This window comes from Mus caroli, unplaced genomic scaffold, assembly GCF_978045245.1.
Source record: "Mus caroli unplaced genomic scaffold, Mus_caroli_1 scaffold_5, whole genome shotgun sequence".
NCBI classification, from domain to species: Eukaryota; Metazoa; Chordata; class Mammalia; order Rodentia; family Muridae; genus Mus; species Mus caroli.
Window position 1 is genome coordinate 68,325,512 of NW_028227260.1, and position 19,383 is coordinate 68,344,894.

A 19,383-nucleotide genomic window follows, 5' to 3' on the forward strand; every position below is an offset into this window, starting at 1 on the left:
ACACAGAATACTTTGTCTTCTCATTACTTTTATTGGGAATCTGATCAGAATGACTTGGCTTATCGTCATTAAACAACGACATGTGACAGAGATACCCCCTTCCCAGTAAAAGGCCTCCCCTTTATTACTCAAATCTGTCTTGGCTACTTGGGTGGGGATTCAGTTGCTGGATTGTCAATTTCTGGCTTGGTTGGTATATCTTCACATCTTTCAAATCTGTCTCTCCCCAAATTCTTCCTTCCATGTAGCTTCACCTGAATCCCTTGTGTATTTGAGCTTCAGTTACAGAGATTTTGACTCATATAATTGTCAGCTTCTGGGTCTTGGAGAGGCCATACTCAGTTTTGTGTTGGTCAAACAGCTTGCGTAGGGCACTGATGTAAAGTTCAAGGTACTTTTCCACGGTCTCCTTGTCGGGATCAGAGATCTTGGGGACTGGCAAGGGTTCTCCAACTACAGAGAAGGAGCAGAGACAAGTGTCAGAGTCCCTCTCCCAACAACTCTACCCACACCTTAGTAGGAGGGTGCATTCCAACAATATTTGGGGCCATTCCCCTCCCTTCATTCTTTTCCTTTCGCTCCAGTTATGTCCTAGCTCTCGTTCTATACTTGCTTAAGTCTCACCAGTGCTCCAAAGAATAAAAACAAGCACAGGGAAGAGCTGAATGAATGTATTTAATTAATGATGCTCCTATGACATCTGGTGAGCTCTGTCCCACCCACGAATGGCCCCAAGTATTATCTGTTTGGTTGTCCTTCCCATCCTGCTTTCAGCCACACCTGTCACAATTCCCTTAGTGCACCCTGGTTATGAGCCAGATTCCTGGGGATTGGTGACTTGGGATAGGAGATCAAGAACTTGAGTGGCCTAGAAAAAGTAGAAAGCTCACCAACAGTGGTAATAGGATGGTTGAAAGGCAACAAGCCCCAGGATCCCCTAGTGAGGCCTCTGCCATGAAAAGTACATAAACTTATGCCTAGAATTCTTTTGCCAATTTTCTGGATGTTTTTTTGGAAGAACCTTAGCCATGTGCCTTCAGCAAAGGTCTCTTGGTTGTAAGTCTCATTCTCACCAAAGGAATAAGAAGGGACAAGATATGCTCTGCAAAGACAAGGACAGTAATATAAGCTCTTCATTAAGGCAAAATCTCCCCCAGGAACACTCTCTCTGTGGTGGGAAATTTCCCCAGCTCCCCCCCCAACAATACAACAAGATTTCAAGCACCCTGACATCCCCAGCTTCATGTTCTCCAATAGAATGTCAGTGTGGCTGCTGCCCATAATAGGAAGAAGGAAGCTAGCCCAGGAGACCTAGCACCTTCATTCAGCATCCCATGTGATCTCCCCAAACTGGGCATGCATACTTGCCACATCTTTCTCTAAAGTCCTCCCAGAGCTCCTTGCTGTAGCCCTCACTGCTTAGCATGATCTCAGTGTCTTAGCCCTCCCCATGTGGCCAGCTTCTCCACTACTTAATCATACTAAGTGTGCCAAGTCCTCTCTCGTCCCTGCCTGTATATTCTATTCCCTCTGACTCCTCCCTCTTTATGCAGCAAATTCCATTTTGCCTTTCAGTATTCTGTTCTAATCACATCTTAAAGAAATCTTTGACCACCCAGATTCCCCACTGTAGGTTTGTTGTCCCTCAGCTAGTTCTTCCCCCTGTTCTGCTTTCCCACCTCAATGCCCTGTCTTATAGTCATCTTACCTGTCTGGCCAATCAATAGTGAAAATCCTGACAGTTCTCTTTGAATTCCTAGGGTCTGGTCTGGTCTGGTGCTGCATATCTCATATCCCTCATTGAATGCCTGAGTTTTCGCTTTTGTTTGTTTACTGTATTGTTTTTTGAGGTGCTGAGGATTCAACCCAGAGCCTTGCACATGCCAGTTAAGCTCTTTATCACTAAGATGATACCCAGACCTTTAAACATTTTTAGCTGGAGACAGGATCTTGCCAATTTGTCCAGGCTGGTTTTGAACTTGTAGTCTTCCTTCTTCAGACTCTAGAGTAGGGGGTATTACAGGCATGTCCACAAGGCCTGGATCTTTTTCCCATTTTAGTCTGATTGGCAACTCCTACTCATATTTTAACTTTAGCACAGTTCAGATGTCACTCTCTGATGAAACCAAAGTCTTTCCATACATAGGTGCTCCCAAGTATTTTGCATATTTCTCCTTTATCATACTTCATTTACCCAACAAATTTGCATTGGGTTCTTTTTATGTCCCAGTACTGATTTGGACCATGTGGGTGTATCAGCGAATACAAAGGATGAGAAAACTTTCCACACTCATGGTGTTTACTAGCAGTGAGTGAGAAGGCTGGGGAAATTAGTGAGGAGTGAAGTCAGGGAGGTGGAGAAGACCAGGTTCTTCAAGATCTTTTGCTCTGTGTGGCATGGGAGTCACTGGAACATTTTGAGACATGATACAACTTGACTCATGGGTACCAGGATCATTCTAGTTACAACTGGGAATAGAATCTTGGAGATGAGGGAAGCAGGGACAGAAGTAAAGTTCCAAGTATTGTAACGATCCAGTAGAGAGATGCTGGATATTTAGATCATGAGGATGATGGTTAAGGTGGTGACCAGCTAGATTCTCCATATGTTTTATTATGATATGTGCATGGATTTGTCACCTATCTTCAATTGTGAGCCCACAAGCACCAGGTATCATTTATTCCTGAATTCCACTGTCCTGTGCTAAGTCTGACACACAATAGGTATTTGACAGCTGCTAAAAACACTCTCTAGGGGCATTCTCCAAGCACCTATTCCATGAGCACCCAGCCAGTGCCTTCATCCCCCTTGGGGGTTCTCAGGGACTCCCAGTGAGTGAATAAATACAAAACAAAGTCACTCTTGCCCAGAGTTCCAGACTAATGGACCTTCTTCTGCTCTTCTTTCCTTAGCTTCAAGATCTAAAAGTACCCACCAAAATGTCTAGAGGTCCACACCCCCCCCCCAGGCATAATGTGAAAGATAAAAGGGATTGACCAGAGTAAAGAGGGGGTATTCTAGTAGGTTTCCACAAAAGGAGTGCCATTGTGGCTAAAGCTACAGAGGGCTCAAGGCACCCTGACAAGAGAGTCCCTGAAACTAGGGACCCACCCTGTCTTCAGTGCTAGCTTCACAAAACCTTGGCGTTTTTGGAGGTAGATCATGGAGACTCCTGGGCGGCTCAAGAGCGCTTCAGAAGCTCCACCCGGCACAATGATCACAGCATTGCCTGAGTCTCTCTGGGTCAGCTTGTTCGTCAGAGACAACTTACTCACTGGACAAATACCTGTGAAACCAAAGTGTCAAGTGGTAGATAAGATGAACGTGGCCTGAGTTTAAGAGAAGAGTTCCTTCAGGATCTTCATGGTGGAGGCAGTTACCACATTCTACCTTTCGCTTTGTGTCTTGGGTGAACCATAACCTGAAGAGGTATTCTTAGTGGCACTTGCTTGCCTGCTGTGGTAGGGTTCCAGGGGTCTACATTCAGGGCTATACTGATTTTCTCTGTCTGCTTCCATTCATAGTCCTCTGTCCTCCAGATGAACAGGCTCTAAGTTGGCCCTTTCTATTTCTATCCTCAGACTGTAGAGTTACCTTTCTCTCTGTCCAGCCTGAGCACTCTGGAAACCTTTCAAAGGTACCTCCTCTGGGGCTGATCATGCTAGCCACTGCTCGTGTGCTTCCTCTCTAAGAGCAAGCTGCCAAAAGGATCCATTGACTAGAATTTTGGGTGAGCAGGCAGACTAAATCAAATAAGTGAAAGAGACATTCATCTCTTTGGAATCTCATTTTTTGCCTTAACATTATCTTCCATTCTCTACTGGGGAGGTAGAATTTTCATCCAATGTCTAGCCATCAAAAGAAACCCTTGCTCCATGGTCATACCAACCTAAGAGGAGAGCTGAAACATCCTCTGAGATTTCTCTCAAGATAAATTCATCTTACCTTTTAGTTTTTCTTCAGTTGTTTTCAGATGTCCAAAAAGACGAATATTCATCCAGGGAGAATGAAATCTGTCCCAATGCCCTGGTTTGGAGCCTGGCACTAGGAAATTGCTCTGAATTCTGATGGATGACTCTCCTTTATCATTTGGCATCTTAAACAAGGATGAAGGGATTCCCCGGAGATGCAGGACATAGACCAAGGTTGTATGGTATGAGAGACTTTACAATGTTTTTAAGATGCCTTGAAATGAGAGCTCTCTCTCTCTCTCTCTCTCTCTCTCTCTCTCTCTCTCTCTCACACACACACACACACACACACACACACACACACACACACACCGGAAAGAAGCCAATTGGCATCCCAGAGAAGACTCTGGCATGCTTTCCTCTGCACTCATGTTTAATGTGTGGCTTTTAATATCTGCTTTCCATTTCTACACTTAGTCTTCTGATTCCCCTTTTTAAGGGATCCTGGAAACTCATGAATGGCTGTGAAGTCCCTTGCTGCCCAACTAACTGCTTCTCATACATTGTGCAGAATTTGATACTTGGGCATATACTCCTGATACTAAATGAACTCTTTAGAAAAAATAAGTCAAGCCTTCTATCACAGAGTGACTGTCAGGGATTATTGGGGTGTGCATCTTGAGCTGAAATTCAGAACAGGATGATTTATTGTACTTACCCAAGGACATCACATAGTCTCGCACAAATGGGATCCAGAAGATCCCTTCCAAGGTTGCTAAAAAGGGAGTTATAGAAGGGAAAGCCCTGGAAAAGCCAGTGGCCTCAGTAGCAAAGTTGATGAAGGCACCATAACTGAGAATGCCATGGGGGTGGCTGAGAATGATGTAGTTGTGTTTGGGAGAAAGGTCATGTGTCTTCACCAGCTGTTAGAGGAAGATTGAGGAAGACTGATCAGGCAGAAGAAAGAAAAGATGTGAAAACTCAGAGCCCAGCTGACAGTCTCCATGTCCTTGCTCATTAGGATGTTATTGTCACAGAGATACCCAGGGATCATGGTGGTAAGAGATGCTGGACTGGATTTGCCACTGTGGAAAAGGTATTACTCATCTGTCTCCCCATTTGCACATCTATTTGGGCTTTCTGTTCTACATTACATGGCTAGGCCTTCACTGCTGGCCAGTAGAGCCCTTGAAACATGGATCTCAGTAGGAAGTGGGAAGTCAAGCACTAAGGAGCAAAGGCATCCAAGAAGCAAGATGGGCATTCAGAGGAAAGTTAGTTACCTTTACTGGGAAGTAGCTTTGGAAATACTTCCAAAGGGTCCAGTTTCGTACCCAAGCTGAACGTCTACCATCTGTGCACAGAGAAAAAAGGAGAAGGGCGTGGGGGTCATCACAAGTCCCTCGACCCCTCCCAGAGGTAAAGAAGTTGGCTGATGCTTCTCAAACTATAGAAGCATCCTCCTTCTGACATTTCAGATGTTCTGAGTCCAACTCCCAAATAGAAAACAAGCAAGGTGAGAGGGACACAAGTTGAGGCTGGAGGTACCTGCTCACAGAGCTCAGACTTTTTTTTTTAATTATTATTTATTTTATGCATATGAGTACACCACCATTGCTCTCTTTAGCACACCAGAAGAGGGCATCAGACCCCATTATAGATGGTTGTGAGCTACCATGTGGTTGCTGGAATTTAAACTCAGGACCTCTGGAAGAGGAGTCAATACTCTTAACAGCTGAGCCATCTCTCCAACCCCAGAGCTCAGTCTTAAAGCTTCATGGGCAGCCAGTCTTTTCCTCATATCTTTATCCACCTCCCTCTTCTGTCTTCCCATGACTCCACCCTTAGCACAGATGGAACCTTGATTCAGCTCCCATCTCTTACCTTGAATGTGGGTGTTCCAATCATAGGCAATCCAGACTAAGAAGAGCACAGACAAGGGCCATAAGGTAGTGAACAGCAGGAGATAGGACATACCGAAGATGAAAAGAGCTCCTGAGAAGACACAACCCATATAAGCCCTCCAGTTACTTTCAAGGCTTGATACACTTCTCATAATCTCACTTCACTTCTGCCTCTACACTAAGGGAGCAGGCACGGCTGATCTGGAGACCTTCTTCTCTTTTCCCCTCAGCAGTTGCCTATCTCTTGCTCTGGCTCTGGGTCTTCCTGAAGTCCGAGGGTTTGTTTTTTTTTTGTTTGTTTGTTTTTGTTTTTGTTTTTTCCAAGACAGGGTTTCTCTGTGTAGCCCTGAAATTCACTCTGTAGACCAGGCTGGCCTCGAACTCAGAAATCCACCTGCCCCTGCTTTCCAAGTGCTGGGATTAAAGGCATGTGCCACCACTGCCCAGCGTGAAGAGATCTTGGTCAAGGAGGCTGCAGAAGCACGACTTTCTCAGAGTGGGCCTTCAGCTGGGATCGAAAGGCAGGACTGCGTGGCAAGAGGAAAAATTGCATTGGCCTGATGGCTGATTACCCTCACTCTGGCAGTCCAGAAAGTTCCTTATAAACAGTTGGTTTTCCTTGCTTTGTTGAGAGGATAACCCCATACATTCCGAGGGTAGAGGCCCACCTGCAGTATCCAGGCTGTTTGATGTTGAGAAGAAAATGTATATTAGAAACTGCTTCACTGTGTCTTATTTTGTCCCCTTAAAAGGATTTTAAAATGTTCAGGATGGGCGAAGTGTGACTCTTTTAGCAAATAGACATGGCAGAGTACAAATGCAAACATGTTATGTCTTACAGCGGAGGGGATTTATTCTACTTGTTTATTTCTCCAAAGACGATATCCGGGACTTGTTTATGACAGACCAGTGCTTTACTACTGAGCTACATCCTCAGTAATGGGTTCCACTTTAAATCAGTATATAGTCTTAGGACACTTGCTCTGGGTACCTCCAGAGTGCACCTCACAGAGACCCTTATGTTGTCAAGACATCAACACAAGTTAGGCTTCATGGCTCATGCCTTTAATCCCAGCGCTTGGGAGGTGGAATAAGGCAGATGTCTGTGAGTTTGAGGCCAGACTGGTCTACAAAGAGAGTTCAAATACAACTGGAGCTACACAGTAAAACCCTTTCTCTAAACAAACAAACAAACAAACAGACAGACAGACAAACAGACAAACAAACAGAGACACCAACATAGAAGGGATGAATTTGGGATGGCATCTTGGGGCTGGCTACTCAGTCCAGCACTGAGCACCCAGTATGAAGAGGAAAGGTGTTTTTTGGTGTTTTGTTTTGTTTTGTTTTTTGGTGTTTCCTTTCAGCCACTGCTGCTGAGGCCCTGGGCACAACCTTTCTCCAGCTCTTTGAACTATCCATGCACTGCAGATTTCCTATGCCTCTCTGACTCCCACAGTAGCTTACTGTTGATGTTTCTCTTCACAGGGAGTGGCAAGCTCCCCAGATTGTGCCAATTCCTCTGTAGACCAGGCTGGCCTCTAACTCAAAATTCGCCTGCCTCTGCGTGCGCTACCACACCTGGCCGACTCCAAACTTCTTCTTCTTCTTCTTCTTCTTCTTCTTCTTCTTCTTCTTCTTCTTCTTCTTCTTCTTCTTCTTCTTCTTCTTCTTCTTCTTCTTCTTCTTCTTCTTCTTCTTCTTCTTTTTTTTGGTATTTATTTCATTTACATTTCCAATGCTATCCCAAAAGTCCCCCACATGCTCCCCCACCCACTCCCCCACCCACCCACTCCCACTTCTTGGCCCTGTCATTCCCCTGTACTGAGGCATATAAAGTTTGCATGACCAATGGGCCTCTCTTCCCACTGATGGCCGACTAGGCCACCTTCTGATTCATATGCAGCTAGAGACAAGAGCTCCGGGGTACTGGTTAGTTCATATTGTTGTTCCACCTATAGGGTTGCAGATCCCTTTAGCTCCTTGGGTACTTTCTTTAGCTCCTCCATTAGGGGCCCTGTGATCCATCCAATAGCTGACTGTGAGCATCCACTTCTGTGTTTGCTAGGCCCTGGCATAGTCTCACAAGAGACAGCTATATCTGGGTCCTTTCAGCAAAATCTTATTAGTGTATGCAATGGTGTCAGCTTTTGGAAGCTGATTATGGGATGGATCCCTGGATATGGCAGTCTCTAGATGGTCCATCCTTTCGTCTCAGCTCCAAACTTTGTCTCTGTAACTCCTTCCATGGGTGTTTTGTTCCCAATTCTAAGAAGGGGCAAAGTGTCCACACTTTGGTCTTCGTACTTCTTGAGTTTCTTGCGTTTAGCAAATTGTATCTTATATCTTGGGAATTCTAAGTTTCTGGGCTAATATCCACTTATCAGTGAGTACAAATTAAAGAAGATCGCAGAAGATGGAAAGATCTCCCATGCTCATGGATTGGCAGGATCAATATAGTAAAAATGGCTATCTTGCCAAAAGCAATCTACAGATTCAATGCAATCCTCATCAAAATTCCAACTCAATTCTTCAATGAATTAGAAAGGGCAATCGGCAAATTCATTTGGAATAACAAAAAACCTAGCGTAGCAAAAACTCTTCTCAAGGATAAAAGAACCTCTGGTGGAATCACCATGCCTGACCTAAAGCTGTACTACAGAGCAATTGTGAGAAAAACTGCATGGTACTGGTATAGCAACAGACAAGTAGACCAATGGAATAGAATTGAAGACCCAGAAATGAACCCACACACCTATGGTCACTTGATCTTCGACAAGGGAGCTAAAACCATCCAGTGGAAAAAAGACAGCATTTTCAACAAATGGTGCTGGCACAACTGGTGGTTATCATGTAGAAGAATGCGAATTGATCCATTCCTATCTCCTTGTACTAAGGTCAAATATAAGTGGATCAAGGAACTCCACATAAAACCAGAGACACTGAAACTTATAGAGGAGAAAGTGGGAAAAAGCCTCGAAGATATGGGTACAGGGGAAAAAATCCTGAATAAAACAGCAATGGCTTGTGCTGTAAGATTGAGAATTGACAAATGGGACCTCATAAAATTGCAAAGCTTCTGCAAGGCAAAAGACACCGTCAATAAGACAAAAAGACCACCAACAGATTGGGAAAGGATCTTTACCTATCCTAAATCAGATAGGGGACTAATATCCAGATTTCTCTCTGGATCCAGTGATGCCTAGTCTAACTTGCCAGTGTATTCCAGAATTTCCTGTCTCTGCTTCCCCAGTGCTGGGATTACAGGCAGTTGACTCACTTGCCTGGCTTTTATTTGGATCCTGGGGATCCAAACTTCAATTCGCATGCCTGTGCAGCAAGTGCTTTTTACTTTAAACATTGTTTTTAGGTATTTTTGAGACTATAATACAACTGTCGACAATCCCTAAATCAGAATTATGACTTCCCTCGATTTAGTAGAACTGATTTCTACTGGTTTTAAAATCGTTCAAATGATTATACTCTGCACTTTCAGGCTACAACCTGGTCAAAGCCAGCATTATCTCTCTAAGTGAATATCACTATCTTTGAAACCAACTCCCTACTTTCACTGGGATCTAGGTGCAGCCAATACAGTGCATTTAAACCTGGTTTTGTCTCTGTGTAGCACATAACAGGAACATGCATCAAAAAAGCATGCCTGTGGCTTTCTGAACACTTATTGGCTCTCACTTCGCTATGAATATAGAAAGTTACGAGAATAAATGGCCTGGGCATGGTGGTGTATGCCTATAATTAAAGCACTGGGGAGGCAGAGCCTGCAGCAGAGGCAGAGTTTACATACAGGTTAGGATAGGGTCCATTATGAAGGAAGCTCAGCATCCTAAGTTTGGTCTAGAGGACTCTTTTGATCTCATCCCCGGCTTATTTACTGTGTTATGTTTTAGGCCCTTCAGCTTATTCTGATATTGAACTCATGACCTTTGTGCATGCTGCCTTCTTTGCCTGGCACGCTGTTTCCTTAGCTGTGTGCCTAGCTAGCTTTCATCACGTTTCAGACCTCAGGATAAATGTCTTATATTCAATAATTTGAGGGCACCTTTGACAAGTCTCCCTTCCAGTCATTTCTGAAGCCTCTCCTCGGCATTTCTGAAATGCACATTTCCTTTTCAAAAGCCATCAATACTTTCCCATTGTTGAGAAAATCACGTCTCTACAAAGTTGCCCAGCTCTGGCCTGAGTAGACCCATGTATTGCCTAGCTTTATCTTATAGCATCCATTTGCACAACTTCCTATGTCTCACAACATCCATTTGCACAACTTCCTATGTCTCATAGCATCCATCCGCACAACTTTCTATGCTGTTTGTCAATGTTGGTCAAAGTGTAGTCCACCTCCCTGACTTGCAGGAACACTGAATGATTTGAGGTGGTGGTGTATGGATGGAATGGCTTTTTTTTTTGAACATATAAAGACTAAAAATGACTTTGTGATAGTGTTATAAAGATTTCAGTTCAAACAAAGCATTTAAACTACAGACATTGTTCATTTAAGAAAAGCATTATGTTAAGTATCAGAGATATTATACACAGTGGCTATGGAACAAACAAGAAGCCGGACATCGAGGAAACAGTGGCTCGACCACCTCAGCACATTCAGATGCACTCAGCCATTCTGTTCTTTTATTTGGATTACTTTCTCCCCACCTTTCTGCCTACCCAAATCCTTCATCCTTTAAGGCTTACCTTAAAAGAGATTTCCTTGATGCTATCTTTGGTATTTCCCCAGGAAGAATTAGACATTTCTTTCTCTACACACTTGCAACACAATCCTCGTGTCCCTGTTTATTACTGTTTTATCATGTTCCCTTGTGTAATTAGTACCGCATCTGCCTGGCTCTCTCCCCATTAGACAGTCCTTAGCATATTGCCGAGTGTGGGCGACAGCTCTTGCTACATAGCGCTGCACAGTATCAAGTGGATTTCCAAAGTCTTCGAGTGGCAGGTGAAAGTTAACAGGATGAGAAAACACTGGTGACCTCATTCTCAACAAAGACATATCTTTTGTGGGCTTCTTGTGTACGTCAGGCTATAGCGACCAGCTGGTCACAGTGTGAGCCGAAACTCTTCTAGGAGAAAACATTATGCTTCATGGCAATGGCCAAAGTCTGAGTGCTGGCACTTGGCTCAGTACGTTCAGAAATTCAAGGATGTAGTTAGATTTTCCAAACAACATGGCTATACTTCTTTTGATTATTTATTGGAACTAAATCAATGGGAAGTACTACTTGCCAGAGTAGAAGTGAATAAAATAATTGAACAAGCATTGGCTGAGCCTACCTCTTAGGAAACCTCTGTGCTAAAAGCCAGGAGGTGATTATTGGGGATAGGAAGAGAAAGGTAAAGGGACGAAATATGGAAGTGGAAATAAGAACGATCTGGGATGGTGTGTGCTGAACAGTGGTTATGAAACAGTGCTGTTTGACTTCCGCTGGGCATTATCTCATTTAATCTTCTCACTGCCTTGGGAGGTAATAACCCGTTGTCTTATTATAATAATAAGCTAATAACTTATTATCCTCACCTTACAGATGAAGAACTGAAGGCTCAAAGAAGATACAAATCTTCATGCCAAGACTCGGAAAAAAAAAAAAAAAAGAGAGATTGCATTTGTTGAGTCTCTAGCAAGTGTCTGACACTTTCTATGTGACAAGAGCTATTTTAAGCACCTCTCTGTGTTAACTCATATCAATATACACAGAAAGCAAAGTTCCTTCCTTCCAGAACCTCTCAGCCTTACATGGAAGATAACCTCCCAAGCTGAACTCCAGTGGGTAGAGGAACAGAGCCAGGAAGAGCTCAAGGAAGGTTCTGGAAACAGCAATGTCTAAGGTCTTTGAGTAACAGCCTAATCTCCTGAAGTGTGTGAAGGAGCTGTAGAATAAGTTGGTTCTGGGAAGACAGATCCAGAGTTGAGCCCCAATGCTAAAGGGCATAAGTCAGGAAAATGGATCAAGTGGAGGAATGGTAAGGGTCCCATTCATTTCAGGTGCCCGTGGGAACAGGAGAAACTGTAGGCAGGGAGGTGGATAAAGGGGTTCCACGAGTCATATGAGTAGGAACGGAAAGCTGAACAAGCCTATGGCTTCTCCAACCAATTTGAAGCTGCCATGGAAATCAAGTAGGATGATTCATGTCTGTCATTCCAGCACTTGGGAAGCTATGCTTTAAAATGAGCTCCTATCTCAAATTAAAACACACACACACACAAAGAAAAGAACAAAAAAGGAGGAAAAGATGCCATGGAAACTGAGAATTTTCAGCCCAATGCAGTTAATTGGATACAAGAATGCAAGGCCATAGTGTAGGATCTCTTGTCTGGGCCTGCAGGGATGTATCAACTAGGCTCAGTTTTCTAAGACTGCATTATCATTCTTCTTGAAGTTGCAATGAAATCAGAGTCTCTGTTGCCCACGTTTGAAGCACTTGCCATGCCTCTATGGATCAAATGGCAAGGCTGACATAGTAAGAGTCGGTACTGTGACTTGAAGTTATGCTGGAAAGTTCATGTATTGTAAACTAGATTGATGCAAAGGTTTTACGAGATTGTACCTTTCAGCTAGATTGACATTTTTGAAGTGGGCTCCTGATAAAGATGAGTTGCCTTCTCATGCTCCTCTCTTTCTTGCATACTCTCTCACTCTTCTGATTTCCAGCAGAGAATAACACAAGACAGACCTTTCCTGACGCTGGCACCCTGATATTGGGTGTCCCTGTCTCCAGTCCCCTAGACACAATACTATTATGCATGAGTTGCTCAGACTGTGGTATTTTGCTATAGCAACAGAAAATAAAGGCAGATGGGACAGTGGAGCTCCAAATGATGTCAGTTTCTATAATAAAAAGGAAAAAAATTAACATGGGTTGAGTATTTTCTCATCTTGCTAGTCTATAGAGCACTCATCAGTCAGGAAATATGTGCTGTTTCTATGGTGGACGGGACTTACCTGACTTGCTCGAGGTCACATAGAAAGCGGCAGTCTTCATGTACAGGTTCTTGTGGCAAGCAAGTGACAGAACTGATCTGACACCCAAGACTACGCCCAATTTTTTTTTATAGTAACAAAAACCAGAGGAAAGCAAGCACCCACACAAAAAGGATGACTAAAGGAGGGGAAAACATGGAGTTAATGGCTTCTATCGAGGAAGATGAAGTCTAGGAAGAAGATATATTTAATGTCAAGTTAGCTTCTAAGAAAAACAAAAGAGTCAGCTCTCATCCTCACGTAGCTTATTAGGTAGAAAGGTAAAAGTAACGTCCCTGAATGTAATAGGTTCTGGTTCAACACTACATACCTTAATAATTGACATTTTATAATAATATCTTTGTTTTGAGGGTCTTGCTATACAGTTCTGACTGGAACTCATAATGTAGTCCAGGCTAGACTAAAAGTCATGGCTCAACAACTGGGATTACAGGCTTGAACTACCGTGCCTAGATGCATCACAGCCTTTTGAAATGTATTCATCTGGATGCCATGTTTTTCAACGTCACTGCTCTCCAGAAAGCCATAGTGCAAAAGGAGGTTTCCTGGTTCCTTCTTTGAAAGTTAAATCAACTTCTGTAACAACAACAACAACAACAACAACAACAAAATAGAATGTTGTGAGTTTTCTAAGATATAGGAGATGCTATCCAGTTTCTTCTTCTTCTTCTTCTTCTTCTTCTTCTTCTTCTTCTTCTTCTTCTTCTTCTTCTTCTTCTTCTTCTTCTTCTTCTTCCTCCTCCTCCTCCTCCTCCTCCTCCTCCTCCTCCTCCTCCTCCTCCTCCTCCTCCTCCTCCTCCTCTCTTCTTCTTCTTCTTCTTCTTCTTCTTCTTCTTCTTCTTCTTCTTCTTCTTCTTCTTCTTCTTCTTCTTCTTCGAGACAGGGTTTCTTTGTATAGCTCTGGCTGTCCTGGAACTCACTTTGTAGACCAGGCTGGCCTCTGAACTCAGAAATCTGCCTGCCTCTGCCTCCCAAGTGCTGGGATTAAAGGCATGTGCCACCATGCCCGGCTCCAGTATATTCTTGAAAAGTGCCTTAGGCCTTCAGAAGTGGTAGTCTAGAAAGCATCACAGAGAGGATATGGGCCAAGAAATTTTCCTAAGAAGAGGGTGTTTGTTCATTGACAGACTAGGAAGAACATTCGTTATCCAGTCAAGGAACTATACAGAAGTGAAGGGGCATTCTCTCACATCCCATGAGTAGATTGCTTGAGATACAAGCTTCATACAGGGAGATGAGCTGATGCAGGGTCAGAGATAGAAAGTAGAAACAGTCAAGGATTTCCAGGTTACTGAACTTGTACACCATCAAACTAGCTGTAGGAAACCATTATTTTTGAGCATCAAAGAGATATGATAAGTTTTTTGGTTTTTGGTTTTTTTTTTTTAGCTGGGACTGGGAATCTAGTTCAGTGTGAGGCCTTGGGTTTAATCCCCAAGACTTGGGAAAAAAAGATGTTTGGGAACATGCAGCAGAATAGATTGAAGAAGGTGGAGATAGGAACTTAAAGGCCAGAACTATTTTCCATAGCTCTGAAAGATGGCAAGCCCAGAAGAGATACATAGAGAGAAAGCCTCTGAAAGAAATCTGCCTCTCAGAGTGCTGTCAGAGCTACCGTCTCCCCTAACTCATCCTTTCTTCTTACTACCTCTAGCCTACTTATCCTTCTGCTTCTTTGATCCCACTTTCCCTATTTCCTCTGGATAACATCCAGCAGCAGTTGATGTTGGCTATGATTCTGAATATCATTCAGAGAGAATCATTGAAGAAGCTCAGAGCAGGACAGGAGAAATAAGGAAAGAGAAAAAGAGGAGGGTGGGAGATTTTTCCATGCAGAACATTTCTTGTGGACCCTGCTAAGGGGATGGTGATACTAAGCCTTATAGGGTTCCCAAGTTTGGGTAAAGATACACAGTGAACTGTAATCTCACGCTGATGAACTTCCGGACTCATGACCTGAACATACCATACTAGTCTGCTTCCCTTCCCAGCCTTCTCAAACTGTTGTAAGATTTTCTTGACTTGGCACTCTAATATTCCTTTCTCATGGCTCTTTCACTTACTACAGCCCAGAAAACAGTATAGTGATTTGTGTCTTTTCCCAGCCCTAGCAGATGAAATGTGTATAGTGGTTGAATAGTTTGTTTTCACTAGTAGATAACAAATAGCCTATAACTAGCTCATTCTTATAGTCTCAACAAAGGTAGCTCGAGGTCTTGTAATGAATATTCTTTCTATAACAAAATTTGTGTTTGATGTGTTTGATGAACAGAACTGAATATATTTGACACCTCCATGGCCATTACACTCTATTGGATGACTGTTTAGGTAACAGGTAAGACCCTGAATTCTTGAAATTCTTAGCATAATTACTAAAGAACAGAAACAGAATGTTATTCAAATGGAATGATAATCAGTCTAAAACGAGTCAAGACGGAGGGCCAAGAAACTCATAAAGATATGTTCAGTGTCATTAGTCATTAGGAAAATGCAAATCAAAACCATGATGAGGTTTCATTTCACATTCATTAAAATGGTAAAAAAAAAAAAAAAACCCAGAGGCTAAGATTATTGGTGCTGATGTAGAGAAATCTGAACCCGTGTGCGCTGTTGTGAGAAATGTAAAATGGTGCAGCCACTGTGCAAATTGGGTTGGCAGGTCTTCAAATCAGTACAAAATAGGATTGTCACACAGCCCATAGCATCCCTCTCTTTGTATATCCTAAAGATTAAAAAGGAAGGTTTCAAAGAGGTTGTTAAACACTCATCCTGAAAACAGCATTATTCCTAATGGCCAAGAGGGATACGTGCTCATTAACGGATGGATGAGTACACAGCATTTCGTGTAATCATATCAGTGATATTTGACTTTAAAAGGAAGGAGCTTTTGACACACGATTCCAAATGAATACACTTGCATGACTTTATGAAATAAATAAACAAATGATCTAGTGATAAAAGTGACTATGACACAATAGTCTAAAATAGAAAAGACTCATATGGACAGAAATTAGAATGGTGATTTCCAGAGCTGGGCAGCAAGCAGAGAGAAATTTAGGAATTTAGGGTTTGATGGGTACAGAGTTTCAGTTTATGACAATGAAAAATTTTGGACATGGCTTAGAATACTATAGAATACAATGTGTTACACAGTGGCTAATGCAATGGAACTGATACTTAAAAGAAGGAATTTTGTTCTCTTTATATTTATCATAATAAAAAAAAACCTTTAACAAAGCAGACAAAAAAAAAACCTTTATTTTTATGTGTTTTCACTGGTGACACAATGGTGCCATCATGTGTCCCTAGTATTCCCATTCCACTCCTCCAACTCTTCCAGGGTAGCTCACTGGGAGTCAGTGAGCTTTAGAAAGGAGGAGGAGAAGGATGTCCCTGCTTTCTCGATCTCTTACATAAGGTGTCACCTGATAGACTCTCTATCATAGTCCTGCTGGAAGACAGTGTCTATTGAAAGGGGGAAAAATGGATAAAGAAAAGGAAAGCCTGAGAATTATCTTCTGGGAGCAAAGTAAAACTGTTGTACTGAAAAATCACTGCCAGAGTAGCCAGAACAACATGAGCACGTGTATTCAAGCCACACCAAGGAGACCTGCCAGAAAGTATCCACTTACATGCCTCTCCTCCGCATTTGATGGTGCTGGGGTTGAAGTCAGTGCTTTACACAGAGTCACAGCTACTGTCTGCATTCCTCTCTCCCTCCCTCCCTCCCTCCCTCCCTCCCTCCCTCCCTCCCTCCCTCCCTCCCTCCCTTCCTCCCTCCCTTCTTTCTTTCCTTCTTTCCTTTATTGCTGAGAAAGGGTCTCACCTTATAGATCAAGTTGGCCTGGATCTTAATAGTCACTGTGTAGTCCAGGCTGGCCTTGAACTCACAACACTCCTACCTAGGCCTCTTGAGTGATGGGTTTACAGATGTGAACTATTAGGACTGCCTAGTTTTACTTCCTTTTCTTTAAAAAGAGATTTATCTACTATTATCATTATTATTTGCATATGTATGTGATGTGTACTGTGTGAATGGGCACATGTGTCATATGCTGTGTGTAGAGTTTGGAAGACAACCTGAAGGAGTCACTCATTGCCTTCAACCATAGGCTCTGGGAATTGAAGTCAGGCTTGGTCAGTAAGAGCTTTAACTTGCTGAGAAAAATCTCACCAGGATCCACCTGCCTCTGCCTCCCAAGTGCTGCCTGTAATCTCTGCGTGGTCTTCTAAGATCTAAATGCCTTTGGCCTCTCACAACTAGGTCTTCATTTAAATTAAGTGTGTGTAAGATATCCAGTAAGGAGCCCGGTGTAGTGGCGCATGCCTTTAATCCCAGCTCTTGGGAGGCAGAGGCAGGTGGATTTCTGAGTTCGAGGTCAGCCTGGTCTACAAAGTGAGTTCCAGGACAGCCAGGGCTATACAGAGAAACCCTGTCTTGAAAAAAAAAATAACATCGTTAAGAGCATCTATCCAGTACTCAACATACAAAGGTGGGTCTCTATATTAAAGTGCAGCTATCTCATCCCTCACATCCCTCATATGATATAGTAGCATACGTGTTTCTCACTCTATTCCTTATGAAGCTAGCTTTAACAGCAGTTCTAATAACTACTGGAATTTTGAAGTCATCTTCAGCTTAGGCAAGTTTTTGAGATGACTTAACAACTCCTCGAATGAATGAAATGCAAATCTCTGCCCTGTCTGCTACTGACAAAACCTCAGGTGCTGCCATCAACATCCAAAGCTTGTCACCTACATTCATCATCAAAGGAACAGCTGCAACACAACTAGAGAGGAATGACAAGAAAGCCACATTTCTGCCCACCAAAACTGAAAGTCCCCAAGCTACCCCCTAATTCTTAGTCAACAAGCCTTGGGTTGATAACCTCTGCCCTAGCTGTGACTTTGTATCACCTAGGTCCTACACATCTTATCACCTAACATGGCACCATCTCTCCCCACTCAGTTCCTAAGCTTGCCTCTCTCTAGTTGACTTCCCAGGAAAGCCTTGGCTTCTGGCTTCATTTGGGGACCCGTTAAGCCCAACACTGATCACTGAGTCTGATGAACAATAGCTAGCTTTTCCTGAAATTCTATTATCACTCATACAGCCTGCAGATTTTAACCGAAAAAAAAATTTTTTATAACATTCTTATAGTAGGGAAATCACCTTAAATCTTTCTAGTAACACCAGTATATCAAGGAACCACCATTCTGGCCCATACTTAAACATGATTCTTTTCAGATAAATTGTAGAAAAGAACTCCTGATATTTACAGTAGAGCAGCTAGAACCTCACTCCTGGCCCTAGGCATCCAGTCCACCTCTGGAGGGATGGAGGGACCCAAGCAGCTTCTGGACCCTCACATGGGGTTGCCTGACCTCTTTCTGGATCTGTTCCCTGGTCCATGGGGTTTACTTACCTAAAAGTACATAAACTGGAATCCACTGTAAGACAGAGAGTGTTCGGAGGCCTTCCTGCAGATCTAGACTGGAGAAAATGGCCATTGCTTCACTGTTGCAAAGAGCCCAACCAGAAGCTCCAAGCCACTCAGATGGAGTGGATTGCAGACTCCTTGCTCTTATCTCTTCTCATTAGGGCTGCTTACCTGCTGAGCTTTTGTCAGGACTGACTGAACCTTTCCTCCAGTTTTCTGGCCCTGCCCCAACTTCCTACACACATAAGGTTGCATATTAGACTATCGGTGTCCTTTCTGTACATGCAGCTGTAATTTTGATGAGTCAGCAGAGGCTGTGGGTAGCTTTAGCTGTCGGGTGGTCTCTGACTAATTAGTGCAAGAGAAAAGAATGGCTTTGTTCACCTTACCTAGAAGTTCTGCAAAGCTGAATAGTACTTGCTTCAGAAATGAGAACGAGGTGCCACATTTGCTTCTGCTCCAGTGGCCACTCCAGCTCCTTCAGTGCAACAGAGTTCATGTTCAGCGTGCATATCTGGACTTCTCCAATTCCTCTTTGTGCCTCTGTTCCCAGGGCTTCTAGATCAGTAGCCAGACGCCATATGGCAAAGCAGGAAAAACACTGCTCGAAGCTCTAGCTCCACCACACTCTTCCCTCCCTGCAGTGACTATTTCCCCTTTGAAATTAATTCATTTCTCCTCTACTGTTTGAAAACTAATGTTGGAAGGCAGTATAGTGGGTCGGAACATAGACTTCAGAGCAGGACAATAGGAGTTTTGATCTAAGCCTTGACACTTGTGACTCCTCATGCTATGGTCTACCCACCTGTAAGATGGAGATAGTGAGAGTGCCTGTTTCAGGCTTATCTTGATGATTAGATGAGTGAACGAGCATCACTTGCTCAGCACAAGGCTTGGTGTATATACACAGAAATGTTTCCTGTTATTATCATTCCCATCATTCAGTTTATGGCTATGGACCACCTATTTATTTCTGGTTATGGCTCATGCTTCTGTCTACCAGCCTTTGCAAAATTCAAGATCATACCAAGGTCTAGATCTCAGAATTTATTTTTTTCCAGTTATTATCTATTGAATGATACTGTTTGCAAATTACTGTTGTTATGAACTGATAATTCA

General features: G+C 43.1%; 1 protein-coding gene across 1 annotated transcript; it reads right to left on the reverse strand.

Moving 5' to 3' along the window:
* Nucleotides 1-298: 298 nt before the first annotated feature.
* On the reverse strand, nucleotides 299-18,334 carry Dgat2l6 (diacylglycerol O-acyltransferase 2 like 6). Its single transcript, XM_021154111.2, has 7 exons — nucleotides 18,250-18,334; nucleotides 5,797-5,907; nucleotides 5,196-5,266; nucleotides 4,631-4,835; nucleotides 3,113-3,287; nucleotides 891-1,102; nucleotides 299-453 (listed from the first exon to the last, which is right to left on the reverse strand). The coding sequence occupies exons 1-7, from the start codon at nucleotides 18,332-18,334 to the stop codon at nucleotides 299-301; spliced, it is 1,014 nt and encodes a 337-aa protein (XP_021009770.1).
* Nucleotides 18,335-19,383: the final 1,049 nt, after the last annotated feature.